Source organism: Dendrobates tinctorius, unplaced genomic scaffold (assembly GCF_039654945.1).
Source record: "Dendrobates tinctorius isolate UK_male_01 unplaced genomic scaffold, ASM3965494v1 ptg000024l, whole genome shotgun sequence".
Taxonomy (NCBI): domain Eukaryota; kingdom Metazoa; phylum Chordata; class Amphibia; order Anura; family Dendrobatidae; genus Dendrobates; species Dendrobates tinctorius.
The window spans coordinates 24,451,679-24,463,720 of NW_027361692.1; the positions used below are offsets into that span (position 1 = coordinate 24,451,679).

The 12,042-nt window shown below is 46.1% G+C and overlaps 1 protein-coding gene across 3 annotated transcripts in view; it reads right to left on the bottom strand.

The window, feature by feature from the left end:
* The window catches only part of PRIM2 (DNA primase subunit 2), a 296,434-nt gene that overhangs the window by 250,876 nt on the left and 33,516 nt on the right, over positions 1-12,042 (bottom strand). For all 3 annotated transcript variants that reach the window (XM_073569406.1, XM_073569408.1, XM_073569407.1), the window contains exon 5: positions 9,933-10,053. In XM_073569406.1, coding sequence (XP_073425507.1) covers positions 9,933-10,053 — 121 coding nt within the window. The remainder of the gene's footprint in view (positions 1-9,932; positions 10,054-12,042) is intronic.

Below are 12,042 nucleotides of genomic sequence, written 5' to 3' on the forward strand. Positions count from 1 at the left end.
CCTCATGTTCTCCTGGGGATGACATGTTAACACACCGGCGTTCTGACTCTGCCGGGTTTTATATTTCTCGCCATGAGCCGCCTCCCCGGACGCCAGCTGGTATCTTGTGCGCGTGCGCGACCGCAAACCGGAAGTACCTTTACTGGAGACGCCGGACTCAACCGCTCGCACTCTCCTCCCCGACACCGCTATGCCACGCGTTCCACGTGAGACCGGGCGGCCCTCCCCAGACCAGGTCCTCACGGATCGACCGCCAGACGAGGTGGGAGACTGACAGACAGGGCTCCCCGGACGCTGCTTCTGATGCCGCAGCCCCTGCCGTTCTCACGGATAGTGCACAGGCGGTATGCATTGGACCAGGAATTCTTTTTCTTCAACAGGTTCCCATAGGACCAGGAATTCAACTGAGGAGAAGGGGACCACCCCTTTTTATTCTGTAGGTTTCCTGTTCCTATGGGCGGGTCCCCTCTCTCAAGTGGGTGCTGTCCTGGCGAAGAGTAAAACCACTGTTTTATCGGAAACAGATTATCACTAGAGAACTAGGTAAACCTGCTGCCAGGTAGTCTAACATATTCATGAGCTCTGTATAACCCTGCCCCCACCACTGATTTGCATCTTTCTGCATATACACAGTGTACACAGAATACTAACAATCAGTGGTGTGGGTGACTTATACAGAGTTCAGCATTCAGAAAATTGTTATATTTCTAACAAATACTACAAATATTTTTTAAGTGACACACTGCTGGAATCAGGGTCTCAGCCTCTACATTATGCAGCTGTCAGATGTAGGTAGCAAGAACCTGGTGATAGTTTCCCTTTAAGGTGCTGGGATTGGAACTACTTCTGTCCCAACACATCTCCAATCTTAGCTGTGTATTACAGCTCCTGCAGCTGATGGCATGGGCACAACTCCTGTGCCATTGCTGGTAGATAACTGTATGCCTGACTGCAGTCAATTCAGAAAAAAATGTAATATTAGATTGTGACTGTTCAAACAGGACAATCTGTATAGTTACCAATATGACATACATCTGTTTAGTGTAATGGCTCCCAACAAATACCACTAATTTAAGATTGCTCCATCAGGAATTTGGTTTTGGGACTTGCACATCAGACTACACTATTCTACCCATCAAAAGCAGAATGAAAATATAAGCAGTGACAAGGCCGCCTGTGAGAACACAGCATTGCAACTTAATTAACCAGATGTATATTTTTAGCAAGCCAGAAAGAATAGACTTATCTATATGTTGACTTTTGAATTTATGGGTTTCTTTCTGGTTGATCAAGAAAACAGACTTTTGTTTGTGCAAGCCTGTAATACTGTTTTGTAAGTTGACATTTGATGCAACATACTGTGCTCTTATCCTGGACGACTAGTGATGTTTGCTCATATGCCAATTATACATTGTCCATGCCAGCCAATTTGTTGGCATTCAAAACAGAACAGGAAAATCTATGCAAATAGATTACACAAACAATGCGAGTTGATCTTATCACATTACCTGTAAATACTGAATGAAGGACACATGTTAATTATAAAAAGAGGTTATATGATTCCATATAGAGAGACAGACACCCAAACATTCAAAGGACAAGAGACAGGACAGCAGCCACGACATCATGGCTCCATCACGACGGACACAGATTTATTTTTCTACAGGATGCCAGCTTAGGGGACCTCGGCCCCGGCTGGAAGAAAACAGATTCGCTCCATTGACACGTTTGAAGAAAACCAGGACTGTCGCCCGCCGGTCGCTTGGCTCCATGGAGATGTTCAGAGAAGCAGGGTTGTACCTGAACGGACTGTCATCTTCCTACGCATGTCGTTACCGCCTCTCGGTGTGTGTGCCACAGGTGGCGTAATCGACCCTAAAAGATGAAGCCAGGTTGTGACCCTCCGGTCAACTGGCCCTTGTACCTGAATGGACTGTCAACTTCCTATGCTTGTCATCTCCTCTCTATCTGCGTGCCACAGGAGGGGTAATCAGCCCTGGAAGATCTGAAGTAACAGTTGCTATTATCCCGGCGGGTCAGAGGAAGGGTGAAACTAATGTGCACCCTCTTGGGTACTGTGCTGGGAATGTTCTAGGTGTTATATGCTTGTTTTCTGGTTCAATAAAGTATTGCCATACGGTTTTACCCTCACCTGTGTTGTCTGAGTAGTGTTATGCTCACTTTAAAATGAGAGCGGGAGTTCAGTGGGACGATCCCTGGTCAATGCGGTTTCGGCTAGCAGACCATTACTGACCATTATATCTGTTGACTTCCAAATAAACATGTACGCTGGGCTTGGCTGAACATGCGTACATATTTTAAATAGTGAGAGAGATAAGCTATTACCAAACCGATCGACATTAACATGGGCATGAAGGACCACGTTAAAATCCAACATGTACAAGCTTTCGTTCCTCAATATCTGCTGTTAGCAGGGGAGTTAGGTAGTCTCCAGACATGCTACAGATCTGTTATATGTGAAGATTTTTGACATCGTGCAGTCCAGCCAATACAAACTCACAATTTAACCAACCTGGCTTACAAGGGGTCATTATTACATATCGCTATGAAATATATTACAATATATATATTCACCAAGTGCCTTTTTGATAATTTAACAACATATCCTACAGTAGACTTCCCAAGTATTCTGTAGTTTACCACTTATACTAGGTCTATTTACCATATACAACAGAGTAACTGCTGCCAACTTCTCTGAAAGGTGAGGAAAAGTGCACTATATAAAAAGAATCCAGCGTGCCCAGAATAGCACTGGATTGTATTGATCTGAATTTCATAGAGCAAGATCTAAATCTGAGCTTTAGCTAAAGCTCAATAAAACTGTCTGAATGTTCCAACAGATGTCAAGGATTGCTGTACACTTCAGACTATTGATTTCTGTTATGTTCAAAGAGTTATCATGTTAAAACACCTGAGTGTCATATGCCAGAATCAGCACATTGCCGGCCCTCACCGTCGAAATATAGACTCTTTAGTATTTGCGGAACCCAGAACAATTTATAAACATTAATACAGCCAGGTCCAGAGGTATGTGGACGCTGAGAGAATTTTTATAAACAGCCTCCATACACTAGTTCAAAGGATTTTTGGATAAGAAAAATCACTTTACTACAAGAACATTCAAGGAGCTAGAAACATCACTGCCACCGTCCAACATCAGGAGACTACTTCAGAAATGTAAGAAAACCACTACCAACTCAAAACAGAAAGGGTAGTTTTTTACAAATATTAGAAAAAAAAAAAACCATCCAGTCCCGGAGCAACATTTTATGGATATATGGCGATGAAAGGAGGGCATGTGGCATGGGCTTTAAATTCACTCAGATTTAGCAAAACCACCACCAATGTGAGGTAAACTCACTATAATGGAACAACATTAGTTTCGGGTATTCACGGAGAACAATAAAATTAAACCTACTCAAAGTGTGTGAATAAGCTAAAATGAATCCCAGAGTAAGAAATATATCTATAGTTTTACTGAATAACAATATTAAAAACGTGAAAATTAGGGGAAACAGAAAAACAACATCAAAATACCATAGTACAGAGAAAAAACACGGGTATTACATACCTGGTAATGTGTTTTTTCATGACACATGACGGCACCACGAGAGAGGGGATCCGCCCCACGAGGACAGGAAACCTTCAAGATAAAAGGGGCGGCTCCTCTCTCCGCATCAGTTGTTTTACAGAGCACGAGAGGAACTCCGCAGGTTAGTGGACACATAAATAATACATATTTTATACTGCTAAATTTCCAACACCAAGGGAGTGTATAATACTAACAAAACACCCAACTAATGACGTGATCAAATAGGGCGGGAATATAAGGGTGCCGTCATGTGTCATGAAAAAACACATTACCAGGTATGTAATACCCGTGTTTTTCCATTCTACATGACGGCACCACGAGAGAGTTACAGAGATTTGTATTCTCTTTAGGGGGGGGATCACTGCCTGTAACACTCTTCTCCCAAATGTGAGATCAGAGGCAGCAGATAGGTCTAATCTGTAATGTCTTAAAAAGGTAGATGGAGAGGACCAAGTGGCCGCCTTACAGATTTGGTCGATGGAGGCGTCCGCTCTCTCCGCCCAGGACGTTGCCATGGCCCTCGTGGAGTGGGCTTTTAGGCCCTCTGGAACAGCCCTGCCTGCACTACTATATGCTAGTATGATGGCCTCTCTCACCCATCTAGCTATAGTTTGCTTAGAGGCTTTAAGGCCTTTCCTTGCCCCCTGATATGAGACAAATAAGGCCCTCTGTTTCCTCCATGGTTTTGTCACCTCTAAATACTGTAGGATACATCTCCTAACATCTAAGCAATGTAATCTCTCTTCCTTTTTGTTACCGGGGTTAGGACAAAAGGATGGCAAGATTATTTCCTGAGCTCTGTGGAATTTCGACACTACCTTAGGGAGGTATGCTGGATCTAATCTTAACACGACTCTATCGTCCATAACCTGAGTGTATGGCGGGTCTGCTGATAGTGCGTGTAAGTCCCCAACCCTACGTGCCGATGTGAGTGCCACTAACAAGGCTGTTTTTAAAGTTAACACTTTATCTGATGTTGCGTTTATTGGTTCAATGGGCTTTCCGTTAGAGATGATAGGACTAAATTTAGATCCCAGGGAGGAGGTTTAGGAGATGGGACAGAGTCAGCTCTAGTACAGGCCCGGATAAATCTGGCGACCCATCTATCGTTTGCCAGGTCATAGTTGAATAATGCTGCCAGGGCTGAGACGTGTACTTTCAGGGTGCTGACCGCTAAACCCAAGTCTAAACCCCTTTGTAGAAACTCTAACACTGCCCTCACAGGTACTTCCCCCTCCTGTATTGGGCCTGAGGTGGACAAAAATTTTCTCCATATTCTCCCGTATATTTTTGTAGTCACTGGCTTTCTGCTACTGATTAGGGTGGAAATCAACCTTGCTGAAAAACCTTTCTTCTCTAACAGTGACCTTTCAAATTCCAGGCTGTCAAATGCAGCCTGGAATTCGGAGGGTGATTGAAGGGACCCTGTGTTAGGAGGTCGTGGTCCTCTGGGAGCACCCATGGGTCTGTAACTGACATCACTCTTAGCCAATAGAACCACGGCCTTTTTGGCCAAAAGGGAGCTATCATAATTACTCTGGCTTGGTCCTCCCTGATCTTCTTCAGGACTAATGGAATGAGGCATATCGGAGGGAAGGCGTACAGGAGACCTGATGTCCATTTTATCCTGAAGGCGTCTACCGCCAGTGGCATGTCTGCTGGCCTTAGGGAGCAGAATTTTTGAACTTTTCTGTTGGTTTTTGAGGCGAAGAAATCTATTATGGGTTTTCCCCACCTCTGCACAATTTGTTGAAAAATGGACTCTTTTAGGCACCATTCGCCTTGCTTTAAGCGGTTTCTGCTCAGAAAGTCCGCCTTCAGGTTGTCCACGCCTCGGATATGCAGGGCCGATAATGAGAGAAACTGATGTTCCGCCAGAGTCAGGATTCTTCTTGCTATTTCCATTAATGCCCGAGAACGGGTGCCCCCCTGATGGTTCACGTATGCAACTGCTGTACGATTGTCCGATAGGACTTTCACATGATGTCCTCTCATGTGTGTCAGCAATCCTTACAGCGCTCTTTCGATGGCTAGTAGCTCCCACTCGTTTGAGGATAGATCTTTTTCCTCCTGAGCCCAAGGATCTTGGAGCCATAGGGTGTCTAGATGGGCTCCCCAGCCCCAGGGACTGGCATCTGTCGTGACTACTCTGGAGGCTGTATATGTCCAGGGTACTCCCCTCGGAGAAGACTATCTGTAACCACCATCTTAGTGACTGGAGTACAGGATCCGGGATGGTGAGCTTCTGTTCTAACTGCCCTTGAAGCGTCAGATCGCTTTGTAACACACACCACTGAAGTTCCCTTGTGTGAAATTGAGCCCATTTTACCGCTGGTATGCAGGAGGTTAGGGACCCCAACACTGACATGGCTTTCCTCAGAGTCATTGTTGGCTTTCCTAATGTTGTCCTGATTAGATTTTTGATTTTCTCTTCTTTCTCCTTTGGGAGGCGACATTCCTGTATTACCGAGTCTATTGTTAAGCCCAAAAAATTCTGGACCATTGTTGGCTCCAACCTGGATTTTTTGAGGTTCAGTTGCCAACCCAGAGTCTAAAGAGTCTCTATCACTATCTTGACTCGTTCCTGACAGTGAGAGAAATCTTTCCCCACTATCAAGAAGTCGTCCAGATATGGTATTACTAGAGCATCTTTTTCTCTGAGATGTGCCGTGACCTCCGCAATTAATTTCGTGAAGACCCGGGGGGCTGTTGCTACCCCAAAGGGCAGAGCCTTGTACTGAAAGTGATGCCACTGAGATTTTACCTGGACTGCCACCCTGAGATATTTGCGGTCTTGCTGCCGGATCGGGACATGATAGTAAGCATCCTTGAGATCCAGGACCGACATGTAACACCGAGGGAAGAGGAGTTTCACTGTAGATCTTATCGTCTCCATCTTGAATGATGGGACTACTAGATACTTGTTGAGGCCTTTCAGATTTATAATCGTCCTCCAGGAATCGTCTGGTTTCTTTATCAGAAATAGGGGGGAGTAAAAGCTTTCCTTCTTTTCTTTTTCTGGAACTTCTTCTAGTACGAGTTTTTGTATAAGTGATAATACCTCCTCTTCCAAGCTCTTTTGTCTTTCTTGAGATGATTGTACCGGAGTTTGAATGAATATTTGTGGTGGCCAGTGGTGGAATTTTAACTCCAGACCTGACCCTACTATCTGTCGGATCCAGGTGCTGGATGAGATCCTTTCCCAGGCTGGGAGGAAGTGAGAGAGCCTTCCCCCCACCTGAGAAGGACCGTCACTGGGCGGGTTTTTTGGCTTCTCTTGGGGGCTTACTGAAATAGAAGCCTCTCCCTCCTCTGTATCATCTGTCAGAATTGTTTCTGTCACGATCTTTAAATTGTTGTCTTCTGAATTTTCGGCCCCTCTGAAAGGAGTGCCGAAATGCTTGAAATGGTTGTTTCGGAAAATTCTTTTTTGTATCACTCGCTTTTTCCAATACTTCATCCAATGCCGGACCGAATAAGAAATTTCCTTCACATGGTAGAGAGCAAAGTTTCATTTTTGCCTGAGTTTCCCCCGGCCAGCATTTGAGCCATACCGCACGCCGTCCTACATTGGTTAAGGCTGCTGACTTTGACGCTAGCCTGGCCGAATCTGCTGACGCCTCTGCGAGAAAGTCTGCCGCCGCTCTAATAGCCGGTAATGCTTCCAGAATCGTCTCTCTGGGAACTCCTTGTTCTAATTGATCCTCCAAGTTGTCTGTCCATATCTTCAGGGACCTAGCCACACAAGTGGCTGCGATGGCAGGTCTTAGTGCCCCAGCCGAGGTTTCCCAGGCTGCCTTAAGGCAATTGTCCGCCTTACGGTCCAGCGGTTCTTTTAGAAACCCCAGGTACTCCAAGGGTAGGGAAGATTTTCTGGCGACCTTTGATATCGCTACATCAATTTTGGGGGCCCTATCCCAGGATGAGGATGCCTCTTCCTCAAAGGGGTATCTCCTCTTCAGGGAATTCGTTATCTGGGACTTCCTTTCTGGTTTTTCCCATTCGCGTTTTATGAGTGCTTTCAGTTGCTCATTAACAGGGAAGGTCTTACGTTTTTTCTTTTGCAGTCCACTGAACATGAGTTCTTGGGCTGTCTTTTTTGCTCGCTCTTCTACTAGCCCCATGGTAGATCTAACTGCTTTAATGAGTTCATCTGTAGTTTCTACTGGGAACGTATCTTCCCCGTCCGAGCTACTTCCTGAATACTGCGTCTTATTTGAGTCGTCTTCTGACCCTGTAGAGTCTTGTTGAGAGACCCCTGAGGGGCTTGATCTCCTAGTTTTCCTCTCTGTATCTACCGATTGTAATGCTCTTACTGACTTGGAAACTTCTGTCTGAATTATGGACCTCAGACTATCCGAAAATGAGGGTGTCTCATTTTGGTCTTGTTAATGCACTCCTGGCATAACTTTTTGTTCCAGGCTGCTTCTACGGGACTTTTACATAAAGCACATTCTTTATTTTTAGACTTTCCTCTACATTTCTTAGGGACCTCCTATACTCCACCCCGCCAATTATGTAAGAGGAGGAGGAGAGGGAAGAGAGGAGAAAAGAGAAAGAGAACAGACATTAGATTACTGGACTTTCTCGAAGTTCACTCACCACTCGGGCGCTCCACAGAACGGGTACCGGATCTGGAGGCTGACTGGTCCTTTCACTGTCTCCCAACAAGACTATGGACCCCTCTTTCCTGCGGTGACGATCCGCCCGTGCGCTGCCCGAGTGGCTCACACTACTGCTGCGGCGTGTCTTTGCTTTCTCCTCTGAGCACGACCGCCTCTCCTTTGCTTCCTGGCGCGGTTGCACATGCTCTGGCGAAGGGCTCTCCATTATGCTGCCTATGGCTGCGAGTAGTCACCTCCAACTCAAAATTGGTGCTGTGACGCCTGCTCGCCTTTTCTGGCGATCTTAAATAGCACCTCTTTTTTTTTTTTTTTTTGGACCACCTGGTCCCGCACCTGCCCCGCTAGTGTCTGTGTGGACGCGCGCACGTGCGTGCCCCATGCCTCTGCGTGCCCCCCCGGGACCGTGCACACCTTCTGCCTCTCGCAGGCCCCGCGGCGCGTCGCTCTACTTCCGGGTCGCACGCAACCACTTCCGGTTTATCGGCCGTCATGCGCGGTCCCAACGCGCGCGCCTCCCGGTGCGGCCATACGAACCTGGGCCGGGTGAGCGCCTGGGCCCTACTTGCTTCGGGGCCCCCAGACACCCCTTACCTGCCCGATGGCCCACTGACTGCAGGTATCCTTTTCGCTGCGGGGTCCGGTGTCTGGTCTTCAACAGGGAGGGTACACTGTCTGTGGCCTCCGAGGAGCATTTTTCTCTGCCCGGGCACCGATGTGTCTCCTGGGCTGCATGGCCACTGTATGTCGACAGGGAGGGAACACTGCAAGTGGCCTCCCTGGACCTTCTTTGTGTGCTGTCATCTTGGAGGGTCCACCTCCAAGGTACCCCGCTTCTCCTGGGCATCTGCCCTACCGGCTGTGGCCATGCCTTCGCTCAGGGGGGACATAGGCATATATGGCCCCCGAGGCGACTACCGGTACCCAGCGTCGGGTGTAGCAAATCCATGCCTGCCATTAATCACCCGACCCGGGTCCAGGCATCCTCTTCTTTCTTCAAAATCTTCAAGAGGCTTTCATCTTGAGGGTTCCCCGTCGAGGACAGGAAACCAACTGATGCAGAGAGAGGAGCCGCCCCTTTTATCTTGAAGGTTTCCTGTCCTCGTGGGGCGGATCCCCTCTCTCGTGGTGCCGTCATGTAGTATGGAAAAATCATTATTGGGAAAACTGAGCAAAGAACATGATTCAATATAAAGAAAATCCCTTACAAGTAGTCTTTATAAAGTGCAAAGGCTTAATAGACAAAAAAAAGTTTGTCTAGAGGTAAGGTGCATAAAGAGGCTGTGACACACTCCATGAGAAAGCCATAAGGTGAAACGCACGCTGAAGTCACAGGAGCCACGGGTTACTGACCACTGGTAAATATTTATTATATCCCTTCTCTTTATGCACCTTACCTCTAGACAAAGTTTACCTCTGTACTATGGTATTTTGACGTTGTTTTTCTGTTTCCCCTAATTTTCATGTTTTTAATATTGTTATTCAATAAAACTACATATATGTTTTACTCTTGCATTCATTTTGGTTTATTCACTCAGATTTAGCCTAATACTGCAAGTGACAGCTCTTTATTGTGAATCCATGTACTAGTGTATAGAAGTTAAATAATGAAACTTGTGTATACAGCAGAAACACAGTCTACAATACAGTGTAATTACAATATACATACACATGCACTCCACTATACAGTTACTTACAGCCACATATTCCAGACCATTGAACTTGAGAAGCTCCTGAACCTTTTCTTTTGAGAGAAGACTGAAGCGGAATTTGAACAGATCCATTTCCTGCTGTATAAACCATCGTCTCAGGTCTTCCCTGCAGAAAATAAAAAACAAAAAGAGCACTATAAGTAAGGCCTCATTCTGAATGTATTAAATGTCCATGTGCTGTCCGTATGCAAAACGTATTTCCAATTCTCATGACAACCTCTTGCTCCCAACATAACTCACACGCCTCCTGCTCATTACGCCCCCCTCCTTGCAATGTCATTCACTGCATACCATGCAAACGCGGGCATCCTCCCTCTAGCATAATGACTATGCCGGGGGAGTCATTTTCAATTACGCATTTCTGGTCCTGACCAAGCAACCAGGGCTGTGGAATCAGTATGCCAAACATCAGGCTCCGACTCCTCAATTTCCCTGACTACCGACTCTACAGCACTGCCTCACTACTGAGCATGTACATAAAGTGCAGCACAGATTCATCTCACCTACAACTCCACAGCACTGGTCACTACTGAGCATGTACATAAAGTGCAGCACAGATTCATCTCACCTACAACTCCACAGCACTGCCTCACTACTGAGCATGTACATAAAGCGCAGCACAGATTCATCTCATCTACAACTCCACAGCACTGGTCACTACTGAGCATGTACATAAAGTGCAGCACAGATTCATCTCACCTACAACTCCACAACACTGCCTCACTACTGAGCATGTACATAAAGTGCAGCACAGATTCATCTCACCTACAACCCCACAGCACTGGTCACTACTGAGCATGTACATAAAGTGCAGCACAGATTCATCTCACCTACAACCCCACAGCACTGGTCACTACTGAGCATGTACATAAAGTGCAGCACAGATTCATCTCACCTACAACCCCACAGCACTGGTCACTACTGAGCATGTACATAAAGTGCAGCACAGATTCATCTCACCTACAACTCCACAACACTGCCTCACTACTGAGCATGTACAGTCATGGCCAAAAGTTATGAGAATGACACAAATATTATATTTTCACATGATCTGCTGCCCTCTGGTTTTTATGTGTGTTTGTCAGATGTTTTTATCACATACAGAAATATAATTGCAATCGTATTATGAGTAACAAAAGGTTATATTGACAGTTAGAATGAGTTAATGCAGCAAGTCAATATTTGCAGTGTTGACCCTTCTTCAGGACCTCAGCAATTCTCTCTGGCATGCTCTCAATCAACTTCTGGATCAAATCCTGACTGATAGCAGTCCATTCTTGCAAAATCAATGCTTTTATTTTGTCTGAATTTGAAGGTTTTTGTTTGTCCACCCGTCTCTTGATGATTGACCACAAGTTCTCAATGGGATTAAGATCTGGGGAGTTTCCAGGCCATGGTCCCAAAATCTCTATGTTTTGTTCCCTGAGATATTTAGTTATCACCTTTGCTTTATGGCAAGGTGCTCCATCTTGTTGAAAAAGGAATTGTTGATCGCCAAACTGCTCTTGGACGGTTGGGAGAAGTTGCTCTTGGAGGACATTCTGGTACCATTCTTTATTCATGGCTGTGTTTTTAGGCAAGACTGACAGAGAGCCCATTCCCTTGGCTGAGAAGCAACCCCACACATGAATGGTTTCAGGATGCTTGACAGTTGGCATGAGACAAGACTGGTGGTAGCGCTCACCTGGTCTTCTCCGAATAAGCCGTTTTCCAGATGTCCCAAACAATCGAAAAGGGGATTCATCAGAGAAAATGACTTTACCCCAGTCCTCAGCAGTCCACTCCCTGTACCTCTTGCAGAATATCAGTCTGTCCATGATGTTTTTTCTGGAGAGAAGTGGCTTCTTTGCTGCCCTCCTTGAGACCAGGCCTTGCTCCAAGAGTCTCCGCCTCACAGTGCGTGCAGATGCACTCACACCTGCCTGCTGCCATTCCTGAGCAAGCTCTGCACTGCTGGTAGCCCGATCCCACAGCTGAAACACTTTTGAGACGTTCCTGGCGCTTGCTGGTCTTTCTTGGGCGCCCTGGAGCCTTTTTGGCAACAAGGGAACCTCTCTCCTTGAAGTTCTTGATGATGCGATAGATTGTTGACCGA